Source organism: Delphinus delphis, chromosome 10, assembly GCF_949987515.2.
Source record: "Delphinus delphis chromosome 10, mDelDel1.2, whole genome shotgun sequence".
Lineage (NCBI taxonomy): Eukaryota > Metazoa > Chordata > Mammalia > Artiodactyla > Delphinidae > Delphinus > Delphinus delphis.
In genome coordinates, this window is record NC_082692.2 from 99,036,148 (window position 1) to 99,058,338 (window position 22,191).

At 38.8% G+C, this 22,191-nt stretch overlaps 1 protein-coding gene across 2 annotated transcripts in view; it reads left to right on the forward strand.

The window, feature by feature from the left end:
* Positions 1-22,191, forward strand: part of PPARG (peroxisome proliferator activated receptor gamma) — a 129,135-nt gene that overhangs the window by 54,107 nt on the left and 52,837 nt on the right. Inside the window, exon 1 of one of the 2 annotated variants that reach the window (XM_060023075.1) lies at positions 5,444-5,525. The exons of the other annotated variant lie outside the window; for it this stretch is intronic. Coding sequence (XP_059879058.1) covers positions 5,444-5,525 — 82 coding nt within the window. Of the gene's footprint in view, positions 1-5,443; positions 5,526-22,191 lie in introns of those variants that run through there. 2 annotated transcript variants of the gene reach the window in all.

A 22,191-nucleotide genomic window follows, 5' to 3' on the forward strand; every position in this document is an offset into this window, starting at 1 on the left:
TTATGTGGCTTTCTTTGGAGGACCATCGGGAAATGTCAGTCTTTTCAGAACAAGAAGAAAATTGAAGGTGTTGTCAGTTCCTGAGGTGTCTGAACTCCTTGAATGATCCGTGTGAGACGGATGTGTCAGGCAGCTGTCCTCTCATCGTTCTCGTCAGCAACAAAAGCAATAAACACACGCTTTATGCCAACTAGGGACACTGTGCAAGGCCTGAGGGATGCGCACAGGTATTAGGGAGGGAGCTCCTGACCTTTTAGGACCTAAGGTGAGTGGTCATAGCGCTTGTAGCATGAAATCAAGCAAGTTTTTAAATGGGGCTATAGCAAAAGAAAAGAATACTATATGCACCATTCTAACTTGTACGAACATAGCTTGTTTTACAGAAAAGGAAAAGAAAGCAATTAAAGCAGTTTTTAAAATTCAAATTCAATCTAGAGAATGAAATTTCATTAATGAAATTTAATCTAAATTTAACTTATAGCCCCCCAAAACAGGGTTTTACGTAGATTCAGAGAACAGATTGGTGGTTACCAGAGGGAAAAGGAGGTTGAGGGGAGGGCAAAATGGGTAAAGGGGGTCAATTGTATGGTGACAGATGGAAAACTAGACTTTTGGCGGTGAGCATGCTATAGTGTATACAGACGTGGAAACATAGTGTTGTACACGTGAAACTTATATAATGTTATCAACTAATGTTACCTCGATAAAAAAAGAGCAAGGTTTTAATTAGTTTTCGAGAGTAATGTGACATGAAAAATATTCTATTGTATGGGAATATTTGATGTAAATCATTCTAAACACTGAATAATACTTTTTATAAAACTTCATATAGATATAATACCATGATTTTGTTAATTATACATTTTTAGACATTCTCTTTTTGTCATGGAATCATTTATAGCTGTTATTACTCTAGTTGCCTTCTCTAAATGTACTAAAATTTTGGGAGTATTTTGGCTGAGTAATATTCAGATTCTTTTGGTCAAAGACAGTTTCATAAATAATATTGAAGACCAAATACTGAAGAGTAGCCTTCTCAAATACCAAATTGTCCATTTTTTTTAATGTCATAAACTAGGATAGCATTAAGCTTTTCATCCTCCCCTTATATCATCATTCCTGATTATCCCCATTCTTCCTCCTGCTGATGGTGTGTACTGTACCCACAATCACATCTATACCGCTATGTCATCAAAGTCCAAGGGGAGCCGATCTTCTTCTCACCTCTACATGGCACAGAACCCAATATTCCTCAATAGAGGAAGCTGGGTTAGATTTTGTGCAATTGCATAAGGAAGGTGGCCTTCTCCCACTCCTCCTGACTCTGGAAAATTACCAAGTACTATGCTTCAAAGAGGGTTCCCCATAGGATGGAAGGCAATAGACTTCTATATAGAGGTACCCTTCAGTACCTCTAGAGGTATCAATGCAAAGTGCTGATAACCCGTTGGTGTACAAAACACCTAGACATGGTCTAAAGCTCCAAGACCTTACGTAACAGTCCCATTCACCGGCATGCTCTTTTATGCATCTTATTATAATATCCTTCAAATTTTGATATTATAAAGAATAAGATACTGGGGGAATCTTAAGACCTTGAAGATAAAGAAATTCACGTGCATGTCGAAACTCTCATAAGTTTCCTGGTGATCACACACTGTGTTGTCTGATGGTAACGGTAAGTAAATATATTATTTATGATATCAGCACATGCTAATTGACCTTCAATGTTAAGTAAGCTAAGCTATCACTCTTTTAGGTATATTTGGATAATTTTGATAAATATAGTTAAATGTGAACTCACTGAGGATAGGAACCTTGGCTTATGAACGTATTATCTCCTATGCCTAGAATAATACCTGGCACTTAGTAGGTATTTCATGAACATCTGAGGGATGCATGAGTGCATAGCTGTAAAATAAAATGTAATGCCTTTTCAATATCTAAGCACAAAACAGCTGTGTAATTAGATACAAATGAGATTGGCTCAGTTTATTTTTGTCCATTTTAATTTGTGAGCAAGTTGTTTCTTAAGTGACCCAGTGCTACAGTGTGACAGGACAGAACATGATCACTAACATAACAAATATGATTAAACAATCTATGTTATGTAAGTATTTTGTTAGTAACTTGGGGTACTTTCTATATTGCTTGATATGTTGTCAAGAGTTTAAGCAACATTTATTGCTCCTGCTATGTGCCAGGCTCTATTAAAACTGTCATTTTTGTCTACTGAGTTTTTAAACTCCACCATATAAGAACACATCCATCTTGTTCATCAAGCCATCACCTAGCTCCACGCCTGCCAATTTAGTGTGATATATTGCCAATAAATATTTGTTGACTAAATAAATGAATGGAAAACAGTGAATAGGTCAGGTTTTTGCTTTCAAGTAATATCGTCTAGGGGAGAAGGGTTGACAGATGGTGGTGCTGTAAGAGTCGGTAGTATTAGGTTCAGGTGCTATGGAATAATTAGCTGTTAAAAATAATTTTATGTTTGAATAGCTGAAGCACTCTGTCAGAACTATTAGAGGCTTACAAGTTCTAGTGACACAGGACATAGGCCAAATTGAATGGTGTCTGAGAAGAAAAAAAAAAAAGAATAGAAGTAACAGTAGGTGAAGAATCCAGAAATTAGTCCCTTTGATGATCGCTGGAAAGAATGAATACTACAGAACTCGAGAACTAGGTGATACTGTCAGCCTCAGAAACAAAACTCAGACGATCCTCAGGTAGAATTATGTGGCATGAATGAGCTACATGGTCATTGAGGAAATGTGGGAATGAGAGAAAGAAGGGCATTGAGAAACTCCCCACACCCCCTCCATAGCCACAGATACTGAAAAGTGAGTAACACAGTTACTCATTGATGTTCCTTGAAAGAGTGAACACGTTTTCCCCTGAAGTCACCCTATACTCTATCCCTGTTGCACCTGATTTATTAAAAGCGGTGATTTAGACACTTGTGAGAGTGGGAGTTGGTGAAGGCCAATAGTAAACTGGCCTGAGAGTTAGATTCAAGTTCCGGCTGTGCCCCTCCCTTGCTGTTCAACCTGGAGAATTTACTTGCCATTTAGGGGCCTCATTTTCTCATCGTATTAATAGAGCCTTAGACCACAAAGGGCTCAAAAATGGCTATCATTCTGCAAACTTTATCATTCTTATAATCTATCATAATCTTAAGAACATTTTAATAAACTTATTCATTTTTTTAAAATTAGAGAGGGGCTTCCCTGGTGGCACAGTGGTTGAGAGTCCGCCTGCTGATGCAGGGGACACGGGTTCGTGCCCCGGTCTGGGAGGATCCCACATGCCGCGGAGCAGCTGGGCCCGTGAGCCATGGCCGCTGAGCTTGTGCTTCCGGAGCCTGTGCTCCGCAGCAGGAGAGGCCACAGCGGTGGGAGGCCCACGTACCGCAAAAAATAAATAAATAAATAAATAAAATTAGAGAGACTTTGGAATCGGAAGGCAAGAATGAGGTGATGATAGGGAATTGGGTGAGGTACTGCCACTTAATAGGAATAAAGCTGAAATTTGCCTTTCAGACTCAAACACATCTTGGGACATTGAGTAGGAGTATCTGTAGGCAGAATGGGGCTTAAAATTTTGTTCTGTTTTATTAACAAGAAGGAAAGTGTTCTTGACTTTAATCATTTATTTTTATCTCTCATAAAGTCAACCAAGAATCTTGGATTAACACACCTTTAAATATGTCATTGTGCGAAATTTCCCATTGAGAGGAAAAGAGAAAGTCCTTTATGGAGAATTCAAAGTGAATATAGAGAAAACTAGTTCTACGCAACTATAATTCCCCCAGTCATTTGGACTGTCAAGAAACTTGCTTTACTAGTGGGAAGCAGCTGCACAGCACAGGGAGATCAGCTTGGTGCTTTGAGACCACCTAGAAGGGTGGGATAGGGAGGGTGGGAGGGAGACGCAAGAGGGAGGGGATATGGGGATATACATATATATATATATATATATATATATATATATATATATATATAGCTGATTGACTTTGTTATACAGCAGCAACTAACACAACAATGTAAAGCAATTATACTCCAATAAAGATGTTAAAAAAAAAGAACCTTGCTTTAACTTGAATTACCTTAATAAAGGTGTTTTGGTTTTTAAAGGTTTATACACTATGTAATTGCCCAACTCTACACTTTATTCTGCACTGTGGAGACCCAGCTAACTGTTCTTCCCACTGAGCTGTTGCTCCATGACTGACAAGGAAGTCCCTTGCAGGATGACTAGTTACTCAATGTAGATGAATCAGATACGTATTTCTTCCACTTGGGGAATATTGGGATGAGTGTGTTCAGAGATTTGTTGCCATCTGATATACTGCCCTATGTGGGGCATCTTTTTAAATCCATAAGTCACTGCAGTTCTATGAGGCCACTTATGTGACAGGAGGAGGCCTGCTCCCACATTGAGGTTTGGCACAGCTAGTGTTTCTCTTTGCCAAAAAGGGCAAAGGCCTTGAGCAAGAAGCCAGCTTTTTCCTGATTACAAAACTGACCACAATTCCTCGCCAACCTATCAGTGTAAGTCCGCTTTTTTTTTTTTTTTTTCTGGTAATGCATTATTCCTCTCAGGGAGAACTCCACTTTTTTCATTATGTTAGGGAATTTATTGTTTCAGCATTAACCGATGTTCAGACATCAGCTGATGTATTTGCTATTGATGGATAAACTTAATAATTAAGTTTTCAAAAAGCAGACCCTGATATACAAAATCTAAGCCATAGCTGGACCTGCCTCCAGTCTCTTAACTCTTTAATTTTATGGAATTTGGATAGCTTTCAGCATCATTTTTTACATACTTTTCAAAGTAGTAGAATAAATACCTTAGAACATTTTAGTAGCTGATAGCAAATTTTAAAATATGATCACATTCTTGAATTCAGATGTTTTCTTCAGATATCAGATAATGTGATTATAGATTCAACCAGGGATTGGCAGACAGAAGAAAGCTTTGTCCAAGTAAGTTTATTTCATAACCCAGAGATGTAAAGCTTTCCATTTAAGAAGCAATTGAATATTGAAAAATCTCTTCGCTCCAAGAGTTCTAAATACTGTACTGCTGCTCGCTTGCGCCCCTCACAAGACACGGAACATGAGGGTCACTGGCGAGACGGTGTGGCAATGTTTTCCTTGTAATGTACAAAGTCTTGCCAAAGCAGTGAACAAGATTATGACACAACATTCTGTCACAGCTGGTCTCCAACAGGAGGGTGCCAGCCAATTCAGGCCTGGTCCTTTGTGAGTTTATTCCCACCTCCCCCAAATATTTGGAAACTGATGTCTTGACTCATTGGTGCGTTCACAAGTTCTACTACCACAAATCTTTTTCTTTTAACGGATTGGACTTTTGCAAGAAATAGACAAATATCAGTGTGAATCACAGCAAACTCCTCTTCCATGCTGTGATGGGTGAAACTCTGGGAGATTCTCTTATTGACCCAGAGAGTGATTCCTTCGCTGACACACTGTCTGCAAGCACTTCACAAGGTAAAGTGAATTCCAGATACGGCTGTTGGGATACTTCGGGCATCATGGAAGGGTGAAATTGTTCTTGTAGTTTGTTTTCCAAGTTATGTTTGTTCTAATACAATGATGTGTATAGTTCAGTATTTTGATGCTTCGTGTGCTACTACTGTGTTCACTTATAAACATATTTAGAATGTCTTAGAAAACCTAAATTAATCCTTATTTTATCTCTGTGCATGACTCCTGTGCCCTGAATTTTAAGCATTAAAGGTATATTTATATTTTTTAAAATCCTATTCATTTTTTTAAATTGGGGTATAGTTGTTTTACAATGTTGTGTTAGTTTCTGCTGTACAGTGAACCAGCTATATGGATACATATATCCCCTCTTTTTTGGATTTCCTTCCCATTTAGGTCACCACAGAGCACTGAGTAGAGTCCCCTATGCTATACAACAGGTTCTCATTAGTTATTTTATACGTAATAGTGTATATATGTCAATCCCAATCTCCCAATTCATCCCACCCTCCCCTTTCCCACCTTGGTGTCCATACGTTTGTTCTCTGTGTCTGTGTCTCTATTTCTGCCTTGCAAACAGGTTCATCTGTACGATTTTTCTAGATTCCACATATATGCGCTACTATGCGATATTTGTTTTTCTCTTGCTGACTTACTTCACTCTGTATGACAGTCTCTAGGTCCATCCACCTATTTATTTTTATTTCCTGGGTTTATATATGTTTCTCCCAAATACCTAAGGTCTTTTTAGAATACCTGAAGAGTCACTTTCCTGCTTGTAGCCTTCTGTGTTACCTGTCTCTCATAGCAGTGTTTATCCCTCTCACAGCATTTATTCATCTTAAAGTACTCTTTGCACGTTTCTGCTCTACTTTGAAATCTAGATACTTGCATGTACGTTTTATCTGTCCCAAAGAATTGTAAGGTTCCTGAGTGTAGGACCAAGTTGTATTTCTCTTTATATTTCTTAGGGTGTGAAGCATAGTGCCTAAGGCTTTGTAGAATCGTGTGGGGACCTTGAGAAGGTCTAAGTGTTGCATTTTACACATAAAGAAAATGAGGCCCCTAATGCCTATCGTATGCTAAGTAAATGATTATTACTTTTGTTCGGTTATGAAAGATTCCGATACTTCATTTTCAGTATTCCTTTCTTGGCCGTTGCAAGATGTAAGTTCTTATTTCTGTAGCTCCTTCTACTGGAGCGTATTAGCACAGCCGATTCTGTTTTGTACTGTTTTGTACGTGTTTCTGGGCATTGTCTTCTCACAGATGCCACATAAAAATAGGTTGTGTTAACTAGTCTGATTCACGTTTTACAATACAGGTGCTAAAGCATTAAAATTAAGTTGCTTAATTGTTGAAATGGATGGCTTTACATTTTGATTTTCAGTTTTTCTGGAAGCCTGAACTTTGAACATATTGATCACAAATTTTTAAAACATCAAGCTTTTTAAAAATTAAGAGAAAATATTTCGTGAAATACCATTTCGTTTTCTTATGATGACTGGACTCAATGTATGTTTCTATCATCTGAGTCTCTTAAATAGGAGTTTAGTTTCATTATATTATATAAAAGTCTGTTACTCTGTTTTTCTATAAGCCATAAGAAGTATTGCTGTCTTTCTCCGGTTTTTCGTTTATGCTGCATCAGGGCAGAATGTCCTAGCTATACTGTAAAATAATTCTTGAGTCAAAATTTGATAGTTTTGTCTGTTTGAAAAGGATATGTCCAGAATGCAGTACAACAAATGTTTTAGGTTAACTGGGGCAAGTACTGTTTATGGTAAGGGATAGTTATGGGTTTCAAGTTAGTTTTCATCCTGTGCTAATCTCTTTATTTTTATGCCTTGAATTTTCCCTGGGTTTAATTCGTTTGACTCTCAAATACCCTTCAAAAGAATAACCCAGTACTTTTCTTCTTCATTAACATGGTACAGAATAGAATTATTAGCAGTTAAGAAATTATATATTGTGCCAATCATTTAACTATTGCGTTATATGGTCTCTGATTACTCCTTATTCGTAAATGTTTTTCTGTTAAAAATATGAGTTCCTTAAGGCCAAAGACCTGTGATTGTAAGCGTCTATATTTTGTAGGTGACCACTGAATACTCCACCGTTGCCAAAACAAACTTGAAAACAAATTGGGAATCTGGTCATCGTTAGCTAATTGAGGCCAGCAGAGGTGAAACACTGCAGAGATTAGGTACTTGGCCTCAATACAGGAATTCATCTGTATCACAGGCAAAGGGGAATAGGGATGTTGCAAGGAGCTGAGTGCTGCTACTGAAGACAGAGTGGCTCGTTGAGTGTGAATGATCCAGATGTCCAGCCATATTGGTCCCATTCATGAAACTAAAAACTCCACTGTGTGTAGCCACTGTGCCCAAAGGGGACTTCTATACGTTTTCCTGGGCTTCATTATCACTGTGACTCTCTTTATCTTATTTCCCTTTCTGTTTTCATCATGAGCTTTTCAAGGAACCCCAAGTAACCCCATGCTGGCTCTGAAACCATTTCCACTAGAGAAATTGGCAAGATTGAAGGGAAGCTCCATAAACTTAAGCTGAATATGCCTCCCACTTTTAGTGCCAGACTCAGTCCTGTGTGAATTCTCTAATTTTAAATTGTTGCACCAGAGCATTGAAAGATGATGACACGCTTGTCCTTTGGAGCTGGTTGAGCAATGGAAGTGTGCCTTAGAGACATGACAAATGCTGCAATAGATGATTCTTTGAAATGAGAGTCTCTCCTGAGAGAGGAGTGAGTGATTGATTGGCCGCCATTTCTATTGAGGGAGACAAACTGTGGCTGTGTGACTCCAGGCAGCTGTGTACTTGGAAGCGTTTAGATAATTGACCCAAGTCTTTACCTTTCCAGAAGTTTGAGGGGACCCATGTAGTATCAGGGAATGTAACTCCTGAACTTGTCTTGGCCACATACTTTCTGTGTGAATTTAAGCAAGTCACTTATCCTCTCTACCCTCTGTTTGCACATATATTAACAGAAAACACAGGGCTATTGTGAGGATTAAATGACACAGTAGTTGCGAAAGCACACCGGACAGCCTGTATAGAGTTTATTGGCCTGGCCTTGTAGTATTAATCACTTGTGGATAGAATGGAAGACATATAATATCCTAAATGTGAAGCATTTTAAGGAACATGGTGGGGAAATCAGCAGGATTCCTTAGGAATCAAAGCAAGTGGCAGTTTTGAGTGAGACGAGGCCTCTGCATGAGCTCTCGTGAATGTTTTGGTAAGGAAGTGATCAGACGTAGAGAAAGCATCATGTCTGATGTTTTTAAACGGGAGAATTACCTCCCACTTTTATTAACATTTATCCATGAAAAGATTGAATATCCAAAAGTTAAGTCATTCTTTGTGCCTAAATGAGAGCGATGATTATGTTTTCTTCTGACAATGAAAATTGCCTTAGATGATCATGTCCTCCGTATGATGAATTGCTACCCGACGGCAATTATCCATATAAACTGTTAATTGCGGTGTAAAACATGGGTCGTTAAGTGAAGAACAGTTTTTATACCTCTGATGGAGGTCGTCGTAGATTATGACCTTTGTCAGCATTCTCACTTCCACCTTGAATGAGATGAGCTGGAGGAAATTCTGAAATCATCGTAGCTCTTAGTAAGGTATGTATTCTTCATGTCAGAGGAAATCTGACCAAAGTAGCTTTCTTAGTTATATTCAAGCAACAGAACAGACACAAAGTGCCTATTATCTTAGCTTCCTTCGGATACCCTGAATTCGGCATTAGAAAGTTGTCCAGAAAATGCCTCGTGTCCACCTACCACTGTTGAGTATTTGTGAAAATAGGTGGTAGAAAATGAATCAGACTCGTCTGAGTGGGAGTTGGTTTCTATAAAGCTCTACGAGATTCACGTTTTTGGTAGACAATTTTGCACCTGTAACTAATTTAGAGACACAGACATTGCACATGTATTTGATAGCAACTGCTATTCAACTTTTATAACCTGGGAATTAAGATCACGTGGCTGCTTGAGAACACAGTTTTTGAGACCCACGTAATTTTTTTTTTTGAGTAAGGGATTGCCAACACAAGATTGAGGTTCCCACAAGTGGCGAATGGTTTGCATTAGAAAGATTTAAAACAGCCAACTGTCAATTACCTACATGTAAATTATGCCTCATTACCTCATGCCAGGATTTCTGTATGGCCTTCTAGCTGAGCTAAATGAGAAACTCTCAGCCAGCCAATCCAATCTGCCAGATAAGTGGTCCTAAAAGCCTGTCTTTCTTACCCGTTTTCTAATACGTGTTGAGCACCTGCGATATATACAAGGCACCAGTGTGAACACTGGCATTCAGAGCTCTTTGTATTCTGCTTCCACCTCATGTACCTTATTTCCCTCCACACCCCAGAGACTGGCCTGCCATGCTCTTATTAGACTAACATCATTGTCCCAAGAACAAGCCACACTCACTCTTGCCTCCAAAACTAACATGTCCTGGAAGGCCTCTCCTAATTCCTCCTCCTGTTCCAATTCTCTCTGTCCTTCAAGGTCAGGTTCAAGTAGTGTCTGCCCTCTGAATACCTTACCGTTCATCGCTCTCCCTCCCCCCTGCAGGAATATGTGTCTTCTCCCCACTCCACTGCCAGCATCTGATACAGGCTACCCACTGTCCCTTGCCTGGAGGACTATCCCAGTCTCTTGACAGGTTTTCCTGCCTCTGCCCCCAACAACCTAGTCTCAACCCAGCATCCAGAGGGATCACGTTAAAATGGAAGTCAGGTCTGTCCCTCTGCTCACAACCCTGCAGTGACTCCCCTTCTCCTGACACGTAAGCCCTGCACCCCACGCCGTCAGCGTCCACCCCTCCCCTCTCTCCAGACACACTGGCCTCCTTGCCGTTCCTCCCATGTTTCACACTTGCTCCTGCCTTAGTGCTTTCACTCGAGTTCTTGCGTCTTCTGGGAACCCTCTTCCTCTGACGTCTTGGCTGACTCTCAGCTGCTTCTAATCACTGCCCAGCTCTCACCTTCGAGTGAGAACTGCCTTGACCCCCTGTTGAATTATCTGTCCTCCCCACTGCCCTTCCGCTCCCCCCTGCTCTACATTTGCTTATTTCTAAGCAGTCCTCAACTTCTAGCCTGCCATATAATTTATTTGTTCATCGTTTTTATTGTTTATTTTATTTATTTTTTTAAAATTTATTTACTTATTTATTTTTGGCTGTGTTGCTGCACGCGGGCTTTCTCTAGTTGCGGCGAGCGGGGCTACTCTTCCGTTGCGGTGCACAGACTTACTGCGCTGGCTTCTCCTGTTGCGGAGCACAGGCTGTAGGCGCAGGGGCTTCAGTAGTTGTGGCACGTGGGCTCAGTACTTGTGGCTCCCAGGCTCTAGAGCGCAGGCTCAGTAGTTGTGGTGCGCGGGCTTAGTTGCTCCGCGGCAATCCTCCCGGACCAGGGCTCAAACCTGTGTCCCCTGCACTGGCAGGCGGATTCTTAACCACCGTACCACCAGGGAAGCCCATATTTATTGTTTATCGTCGGTTTTATCTCACTAGCACATTAACGCCATGAGGACAGAGATCTTTGTCTAGTTTGCTCACCCACTGGTACATCCCAACTGCCTAGAACATGCTCGGTGAATAGAGGGGCTCAATAATACTTGTTAAATGAAAGAATAAAATCCTCTATCATTTTTGGTCTGTATCACAGTATTTAGGCCTTAATTGGAGACCGCCTGATATTGTTTTCTGTTTTATATATTACCTAAGCCAAATTATATAGTCACTGGGGATAGGATCCAAGTTTTATTCTCTCCTATATTCCACCAGTATCTAACACGTGATAGGTAACTAATAAGTTCTTGCTGACTTATTAAGACCATGCTGATCCCTTGCCGTACTTCTCCTGAGTTCAGGCCCTGGAATCTGTTTAGTGTATAAAAACAAAATTTAGTGTACACTGAATAATATTCTAAAACTGATGTTAATATAAGCATTAAGTATTAAGTATATGCTAAAAACCAGGTACAAGTATATTTTGAATTACCTGTTATTTAGAGTTATTTGCACCATGGCCCTCCATGGGTTTGAATATCATTAGTTGAATATTAATTTGAATGTTATAAGTTTGTGAATTATCCAAATGCCTGGCTTCTTTTCAAGTCTGCCTCCCTTTTGATACTTCAGTATTCATTTGAACCTCAAGAGGCTTATTTGCTAGCAGAACCTTACTTGGTTAAGTAACTAATATCCAATATATAAAGCACTTAGAGCAGTGTCTGGTATGTACTCAGTATCCAACAAATGTTAGTTTTGTCTTCTCACCTCTAAAACAGAAGTTACACTTTGGGATAATACAGATTTTCATTATCCATACTATCAAAAGTTTTCTATTTCCATAGTTAATTAGGTCATAGTTACTTCTTACTCTCTTCCAATCTTTTCCTTAGAATTTTTTTCATAATATTTAGATATCATCTGAAAGATACTTATTATTAATCATAGTTCTAGAAGAAAGAAACCAAGGTTCAACTTCTTGTTTTGGCAAAGAGCCAGTGACAGAACTTAGTAACAGAGCAGAAGTTCTGGTATCCTTCACATGTTCCAGACATATGAACACGATGGCTCCCCTTACTTTTTTGGAGAATGCAAAATATCCATTATTCTTTTTTTTTTTTTGCTTTGCGTTAGCAATTAAATATTTTTAATGTAAGATAATTGGATATTATTTTACTATTGTCTTACACTTTACCTAAAACCCTGCCTTTAGTTTAGTTTTAAAAATTAAAGACCTATTGGTAATTGCCTGGCGTCCCAGTGGTTAGGACTCTGCGTTCTTACTGCTGAGGGCCCAGGTTCAGTCCTTGATCGGGGAACTAAGATCCCACGTGCCGCACTGCCCCCCAAAAAATTAAAAACCTGTTATGTAGACCGGGCAAGTTTGCTTAGTTGATTAAAGTATGATGCTAAAAAGATCCAAAGGTGTGAATTTGACCTAAATGTGGCCAGGTTCACATAGAAATTTTTCCCATTTATGAAGAAATCTCTTTGCTGTTGATACAACACACCTCTAGCCAGTTACAAGGTACAAACAACTGACCAGGAGAAACCAATCCAATTTGCAAGTGTCTGTCCTATATGAAATCTAATCCTCTTTGGTGTTATATTCATTTTGTTATTATTGCTTAAATAAACTCAGGTCATAGAAGGGCCATGCTGGATGAAGGAGACAAGTATCTTTTCCTTGGAATATCTTTATCAGTAATAATCCAAATCCCAATCACTCCACTGGGCCCTCATAATTCAAAACCCGTCTCTACCGAGTCGATATCCCCGATTATTTCAGAATGTGTGAGTCTCTGTCTCCTCGATGTTTTTAGAGCACTTATTTTCTCTGTACTTTCTTCTGTTATCAAACATCTTTCATCTTGGTAACTTTTCGAGCTCAAGAACTACATTATAATGTATTTCTTGTGGGGCCTGAAAAATACCTTGTACATAGTTTTAGGTCATTGGTTATCTTGATTTGAGGTGGTTTTGGTTTTGTATTACTGACTGAGCATGTACTGAGGTTAAGATGTTGAGAAAGAAAAATGCCCAAGAAAAGTAAAACAAGGAAAAGTTTTGGGAAGAGAAACACCATAGTAAAATATAATGACTCTTGTAAGAAACAAGGTTTATAAAATAGATTGTTGATACAGAGAAGAGTTAAATAGTTAGCATAAAATTGGTAGTTTGGATTTAACCTGTTGATTTATTTCACTTAAATGGAATGTCTCAAAAGACAACTCAACTGTTCCAAGCTCATTAACTTCCCAAACACGGGACTCCTAATGTAGGCATTAGTTTTTGGAAAAAGATTTCCTGCATTGTCTAAAAAAAAAAATACAGGGTTCTCGTAAGACAGAATAGGCCAAGCATATCTAAAGCAAAAACATAACTTTTAATACTCATTCCTTAGGATGAAGTGTGCACCCTGTGAATTTTTACCTGCCTTGTTTACACTGATTCGAGAACCTTGGTTAAATATGTATCTAGCCTTTATTGTACACGGAAGCCAGTTTAAAAAATAGATAGTTTACTAAGAATCATTTCAATACTGCTTTATAACTTCTGACTAGGAAAATTGTCAAATGAGTGCCCTGGAAATTCTACACCCATCCTTTGTAATACAAATGGAAGAGTTTTTGCTGGCTATGTAGTTGGTCTTAACGTTTCCTTCTATCAACCTCGACTTCCTGGACCCGTAGGAGACATCTCTGTTATTTAACCTTTTTATTAGAGAAAATGTATAAATCATTTCACAAATGAACATACTTGTGTAATTTGCACCCAGATAAAGAACAGAACAATACCAGTGTTCCAGAAGCTCTCTGACTATCCTAATTTCTAACCCAAAGATTAGTTTTGCCTGTTTTTGAATTTTATGTAAGTAGAATCATACATGGTTTACTCTTTTGTATCTGGATTCTTTTGCCCAGTACTTGTTTGTTGGATTAATCACATTATTGAATGTAATTGCCCTTCACTCTCATTACTATATGGTATTTCACTGTGCGACTATATCACAATATATCTTCCTACCCTACTGATGATGGGCATTCAGGTGGTTTTCAGTATTGCAAACAGTACAACTGTGAGCGCTCTCGTATTGGTCTTCCAGTGAACAAGTATACACATTTTGTTAGATATATACTTGGGCTGTGGGACGTGTTCAGCCTTGAGTCACTACCAAACGGTTCTGAATGCGGCTGTACCAGTGTATACCTCCACCAGCAGTGTCTGAGTGTTTCATTCACTCCACATCTTTCCTGGTTCTTGGCATTTTCTATCTTTTTCATTTTATCACTCTGGTGGGTAAGTGGTGGTATCATCTTGTAATTTTTGTTTCTAATTTTTATTTCCCTTTCTCTGATGACTGTAAAGTTAAGCACCTTTTAAAATATTTGTTGTCCATTTGGCTATCCTCTTTTGCAAAGTACCTGATCAAGTCTTTTGCCTATTTTTATATCAGGTACTTTAGATATGAGTTTTAAAGCGACCTTTGTCAAATATGTGTATTGCAGATACCTTCTCCCACTCTGTTGCTTTTTTATTCACTTAATGAACAGTTTTTAATCCTAATAGAGTCCAGTGTATCACATTTTTCTTTTATGGTCAGTGCTTTTTATATCCTGTTGAATGAATCTTTGCCTACTCCAAGGTTGATAAGGCGTTGTCCTAGTTTTTCTTTTTAACGCTCTTTTGTTTAATATTTCACACTGAGATCTGCAGTTCACATGAAATTGGTTTTTTGTGTGTGGTATTAGGTGGGGTTGAACCTTTTCTTCCTCTCTATGGATACCCAGTTTACCTACACTGCTTATTGAAAGTATTATCCTTGCCCTACTACAGTGACATTTTTTCATAAACTAGGTGACCGTTTACATGTGGCATTGATTCCGGGCTTGCATTGGTTGCATTGGTCTATTTTTCTCTCTTTGCACCAACCAACATCTGGTCTTAATGACTGTAGCTTTATCATTGGTTCTGGTATCTGGTAGGATAAGTCCTCCAGCATTTTTCTTCTCTTCAAGATTGCCTCGGCTAGTCTTGGCCCTTTAAATTTCCACATAAATTTTAGGCTCAGCATGTCAGTTTCCAGGCAGAAACGCTAGGATTTTGATTGGAATTTATTCTGAATCTATAGATAAATGTGGAGGATTGACAGCTTTATAATACTGAGCCTTCCAGTCCATGAACATGACACGTCCCTTCATTTATTTAGATACTTTTTCAATATACTTTTGAGTTTTCAGCGTAGAGATTGTACTCATATTTTGCTAGATTTTTCCCCCTAGGTATTTGATGGTTTTGATGCGATTGTAAACATCATTTCAAAATGTCATTTTCTGTTTGTTGCTGGCTTATAGAAATATAGTTGAATTTTTAACATCAACCTTATATCCAGGAACTTTGCTAAATTCTCCTTTTAGCTGTAATGGTTTTATTTTTTTTTATACAATCATGGCATCTGTGAGTAATGTTAGTTTTATTTCTACTTTTCGAATTCTGTGTCTTGTTGTTGTTGTTGTTGGATTGGATAGGATAGGATCTCCAGTGTTGATGATAACTAGTATCCTTATCTCATTCCTGACCTCAGAAGGAAAGCTTAGATATTTCACTGTCAAGTATGATGGCTCCTTTAGTTGTTTTGTCTTTTTTAAATAGCTGTTCTTTATCAGATGAATGAAGTTTCTCACCCTTCCTAATGAAGAGGTTTTTTGAACTCATGGATGCGTGTTGTATCAAATGTTTTCATGTAGAATATTTTTGGTAATGCTATAATGGCTCAGGAGGAGGACTTAGAATGAAAAGTGCTTACTAAGAATATTTTAATATCACATGGCAATATGTTTTAAGATAATATACAGTATAGCTAGTGGAAATCTGCACTTCATCCCATAACCACAAGTGATCTGGCTACATCTGTTTTGACACTTTTGTTCTCAGAGTTTGTATAGCTTAAGACCATTGTCTTCTCATTAAGAGTGCTTGGCACAGTAAATTGAAAACAAAAGAGTAAACAGAAGCGTAGTGTATCACTCACTTCGCCAGACTAAACAACTCTGAGTAAGGCCAGCTTTCCCCTCTAGCATAATTTCAGGCTGTTAGAGATGCTTCAGTAGTAAAGTTTTCTTTAAAAACACCTACCCACTCTCTCTCTTCCTGGTTGCAGGAGGTCCCTTACAGTGGTTGACGGGTGGACAAAGCAAGGAGAAACAGTCCTTTGGGAGATCTTTGGTGGTTCCCTCCTTTCTAAGTCGCTACAAACTTGTGGAGCATTCCTTGCATTTTTTTCCTTTCCATTCGGTCTCCTCTCTCCCATTTTCCTTCCCCTGTCACTGCAAAACCAAAACCAAATTGTGCAGAAGGAGCTGGCCAGGAGGAAACATTCCAGTTCCTTTTTTCTGACCTAAGTACCAGTCTTCGCTGGCTGCTGGTGTGTGCTAGGCGAGGCTAGAGTTTCAGCTAAACCAGAGTAACTAACTGTTCAGCAGATTTAGCCTTAGTCCTGACTAGTTTTTAGTAAGTCTCCTTTTAGAAACATGTGAAGGTGGTTTTAGCAGAAGAACCAACCTTGAACTAGTTTGACCATGATGAGAAAGAGGACTTGAATCTCCAGCTAAGGTAGCGGAAGAAACGATCATTCTGGATGAGGGCATGAGCCTATCATCTTTCCTGTCCCCTGATAACTCAGGACTGGATTAAGCAAGCTATCTAAACAAGATGTGGCCCATGCAAGAGAAAATGAATTTTTAGAAAGCATAAACTAACATGGACTTCTCCAAAGCTGATCATATGCCCTTTGTTGGTCTGAATTTGGAAATTTGCTGTGAGACCTTCTGGCTCTTTATAAAGAAATGTGCATATAAAGATACGTATTAGAATGCTTTCAACCTCTGCCAAGGCTATCGATGGGAGTGTCACCAGGACAGAAGCACTGGATTTGGTTTGTAATATAGTCTAAGTAGACAACACAATGAAAACATATTTTCTTATATTAAAGAAACAAATGACACACTAAGGAATCCACTAAAATTCCACACTAAGGAATTTTAATCCTTTTCTTAATTCCTGGTGTCCAAACTAAGAGGTTCTCTGTTCAGAGAAACCATAACAGAATTCAAACCCCAGTTCCAATACCTATTAGTTGTACTGGGCAAATCACTTACCTCTTTCTGTCTAATGTTTTCAGTCTATTGGGTAGTAATTATAATTGTTTACAACCCATAGGACTATTTATATATGTAAGTTATATTACTGTATGTACATTTCTAAATTATACTTACATTAACAAATTATAAATTACATATGTAATGGGTCTAAGGTACAGTGCCTGTCATACGATAATAAGTGCCTAAAAATGATTAGCTACTATTAAACTATACTTCTGCTAATGGGGTCCAGAGTCTTTTTCTTCCTTTGCTAATTAAAACTCATCATACCAGTGAAGGAAAAGAAAGGAATTGATAGAATTTATTTTTTAAATGCTTGAGTCACAAGGACAGTCATCTGTTGGTCAAGTATCAAAAATATTTTCTGATACTCCTTTATTTTACTTGAAACTACCATTAAAATTCTCTCTACTTTTCCAGGTTATTGCATGATAAGTCCTTTTAAGAGGACTGGGAAACAGGCAAGGAATATATTTACTCCCTCTGTTAGGTGAAATCATGGGAAAATACTGCAGTTTAAAGATATTTAACTTAATTTTTACTTTCATCAAAGTAATATTTGTACACAGTTTTAGAAGTCAGATCGTAGTACAAAGCTTTTAATGAAGAACCGCAGTCTTCAACCTACACCTGGTTGCCACTTCTCAGAGGCAATGATTTTTAACTTTTTAAAGCATGTCTCCTGGTTTTTACTGCTGTATGTTTAACATGCTTATACTGCGATCTTTTTAATTGTGTTGATTACCCACTGACTTACTGCTGCAGAAGATAAGAATTTAGCCCTTTGCCATCACACTCCCTTTCCCAAAACCTACACTCCTCGTCTCCCGCAACCCACCCTCACAGTGTGGTTATTCGTAATTTTAGGTGAAATTAGTTGTCTGTGTTTACATCGCAGTAATTTTGGAAGTGCACTTACAATTGAGCCGGACAGTATACTGCAGTTTTACTTTTTTTGAGGGGTGCATCGGGTCTTCATTGCAGCACACAGGCTTCTGTCTAGTTGTGGCGCGTGGGCTCCAGGGTACGTGGGCTCTGTAGCTTGTGACTCACGGGCTCTCGTGTTGGGGCACGGGCTTCGTTTGGGGGATCAAACTCGCGTCCCCTGCATTGGAAGGCAGATTCTTTACCACTGGACCAGCAGGGAAGGCCCTACAGTTTTACTTCTGACCCTGAATAGCTGTTTGTTTTTCTGGAGTTAATCATTCTTTTTTTTTTTTAATTAGTAATTACTCACTTTTGTTGTTGTTCCTTTTCTCCATACCTGCCACCAGTTCATTCTCAGACTCTCCCTCAAAGTGGGCATTTGCATGTCTCGGGCATTGCGGTTTCTCAGGGAATCTCATGAGGCCACCGGCACCCTCTGATCCATTTTCTCAACGAACAGGTTCTGCTCAGGATCTGTTGTCCTGGGTCTTCCTTGCACCTCTCTCCTGTACCTCAATCTTTTGCTTCCTGGATCCCATGTTTCCTTTTTGTTCTGGTGTAGAACTCTAGGAAAAAACACACGGGAGGTGACTTTTTTTTGAGGTCTTACATTTCTGAAAATGTCTTTATTCTCCTCTTACGCGTGAGTGATGGTTTGGCTGAATATAAAATTCTAAGTTGGAAATAATTTTTTTCTTTGAATTTTGAAAATACTGCTCTGTTGATTTTCTAGCTTCCGGCGCTGCTTTTGAGCAGTTCAGTGTCATTCTGATTCCTGACCCTTTTTAGGGGACTTTTTTTTTTTTTTCCTGCCTGGAGGCTTTTAGGATAGTCTCTGTAAAAAGAGCATTAGTCTTTACAGTGATTCCTTTCTCTGTGGTTTAAGTTAGAAATCCTTTCTCTCGTTGTTTTAACCAACATAAATCCTTGCCCTTAGTCACTCTAAAGTTAGAGAAAACCTAAGGGATAACTTAATAAAACTTTTCAAGTACATGTGGTAAAGGTCAAGTATGCAGAGGATGATAACTGTATGTTTAGAAAATGAAAGAAAAATGTACAAACTCCAACAACATAGGTTAGACCATCATTTCACAAACTCTGTTCCATCAGATGGTAAACTCCTCAAACGTTGTGTGCGATGCCCTCCCCTGTCTTGTATTTTCTCATGGATTATTAGCATATAATTCTAAGAAGTCCTGCAGTAGACCCATTTAAACTGGCTTCACCTAGCATTTCCTAAGTTTATTTGCCCACCAGAATTTTTTTCTTTTTAATTATTTTAAAAGGAACATCATTAACATATGTATAACACAGTTGGGGAAATGCCAGACAAGACATAGACTTTCCTGGCTACAGAAGAGCAATTTAGCATTGGAATGAGTAACCCAGAGAGGCCGTGGACTCTCCTTTTGCAGAGGCCTTTAAAACAGGACATCTGTTTTAGGCGTAATCCTCTTTGAACAATGGGACTTTGCTGCTGTTTCTTCCTTTTCCTGTCCCCTAGTGGTAGCGTTGGGGAGCTTTTAGCCTACCTTTTACATGATTCTAGTACTCTGGTTACTCTGGTGACAAAAGTTACCACTACTACCAATAATTACGTTTATGGAGAACTTACTTTCTGGCCCTATGCTGGGTGCTTTACATGTATTATTTAACTGAATCTTCACAGCAACTCTGTGAGGTCGGCAGTATGATTATTTACAGATGGGGATAATTAGGGATAAAGAGATCACAAAATTGACAAGAAAGAGGTCAGGATTCAAACCCAGGCTTCTAACTCGCTACTAGCTCTCCATCTTCAGTTGTTAGTGTTCAGAACAGCAACCTGCAACGAACAAACAAACAAATAAAATACATCCATCTGTATTTATTACGTAAAGACTTGGACGGATACGATGCTCACTTTATGAGGCTGTTCCCTAAACCTTTTGAGGAATTCAGAGTTTATTTTGTTAGAAACAAATTCTACTACCAATTTCTTTATTCTAATTTGTCAACCAGTAAATGGCTCCTTGCATGAGACATTTTTCCTCCATAAATTTGATGTCATTCCTGTGTGTTAGTTAAGACCGAAAAGTCTGGATCTGTGAAAATTGGTATAGATTAAAAAGTCCCCTTTTCAACGTATTTACACATGGTAACGACTTCGTAATGCAGTGTGGAGGATGCTAGGGGTAGGAGACAGAGAACCTGGACTCTCGTGGACTCGGCCTCTTCCCCTGAGCTCCTGAGCACATCGCTTTGCCTGGTTTTCTTCAACTGCCAGATGGGGAGCTTAGATTATCTCCAAAACGCCCTTTCTGCTCTGACATTTCAGAGTGATTTTTGTCTCTGGATATCGGCTCTTGTAACGGGAGAGGAATTAGGAAATTCACAGGTCAGTTCACACTGCAAAGTGATTTGAATAGATCAATAAGGAGGGGCTGGATGAATAATATTTATGAGTACCATGACCTTGAACTGAAACAAATGAAAAGAGATTGAAAAAAATTGGTGATTAAGTGTCTTTCTAAGGTCACTTCCAACAGGGCTACTAAGTTTTAGACATGTAGGAAAGGCTCTTTCCTGCACCCACTCTTGTTCAGCTTAACATGTTTCTCCAATGAAGCTTCCATTTGAGAATTACCCTTCATAGTGCATCCCCAGCCCCCTGTACCTGGCACATCATAGGTGTTCAGCGAAGCTTCGTCGAAATTAATTGTTATTTAATATAGAACTAGAAGATCAGGAAGAGATTTGTTTTTCTAATCAGTATTAAGTTTAGAAAGTCACGTGTGCGGGCTGTGGAGTTTTAGACCATCTGGGTTCATAACCCAGCTGTACTCCTTAGTAGCTGGGTGGTTTTAGGCAAGTTATTTCCATAACTGTGCCTCAGTTTCCTCTTCTTTAAGGGGATTTATAAGTATACCTACCTCATAGGGCCATTGTGAGCATTCAGTGAGACAGTCCAAGCATTGTATTTGGTATTATACTTAGCAGAGATTTAGGGTTCTATTAATATTAGCTAATGTCATTATTAAGGAGGTGCAGCATTTCTCCAGACATTCTAGTAGAAGTTTTTCTTTTCATAAGGGACAACATAGAACCCCAAAGGTAAACTGTATAGTTCTAGTGCTTGATTTTTATCATTTAACATCTTTTCTGACCCACATCCATACTCCCAAATAATGATGCCTCTCAGATGAGAGAAGTTGCTGTATTTTTGCATGATATGTCTTTTTGTTTGAACTACATTATACTTTGGCGTGTTGTGAAGTCTGCTCATTGAGTATCGTAGAGTTTAAAGCCAAGGTGAAGGTCTGAGGTAAATGGCACACGACTACGTCCTTCCCCACAGTGTCTGCCTCAAGACTCCTGCCTGCTTGAAACACACTAAAGGCTGTGAAATTAATGATGTGCCTGATGCAATGCACTTCTCTCGCCCAGCTGGAAAATTAAGACATTGTTACTTATCCCTGAGAAGGACTGTTGTCTATGCAAGCATTTTGTTCATTTATTCTTTCATGAGTAATTGCATGGAGTCACGAAAAACACCTACTCAACTTACAGCTTGGCAGAAACAGTAGCTTATGTTTTCTGGAGACAAAATTAGAAGCAGGCTCCCTGGACCCCATCTTTAAGTCAAAATAAAATGTCTAGGGAACCACTGTGCCTCCCAGTAACCATGGCCCCTGTGGAGTAATATTGTTTAGGTCAAGGTGTCCCAGAGTAAGAGGACAGGGAGAAGGGAAAGAGGGGAAGGAAAGTGTGTACTGGGATAATTTGTTTTCATAGAGATGAAGAGGCAAACGGTTTTTCTTTCTCACTTTGTCCTTTCTATGTAGAGAAAAAGTTTACAGTAGCCTAATCTTCCTCCTGCAATTATCAGAAGAGAAAAACTGAGTATACGTTGTTGAGAGGAGGAGTTACAGCTTAAACTGTATTTTATTTATGATATTGAAGATTACATCTTTTCTGGGGAGCTTAAGTCTTAGCAAAACTAAACCACTGAAAAAGTATCTTTATTTTTTCCATTTTCACAGAAAAATGAAT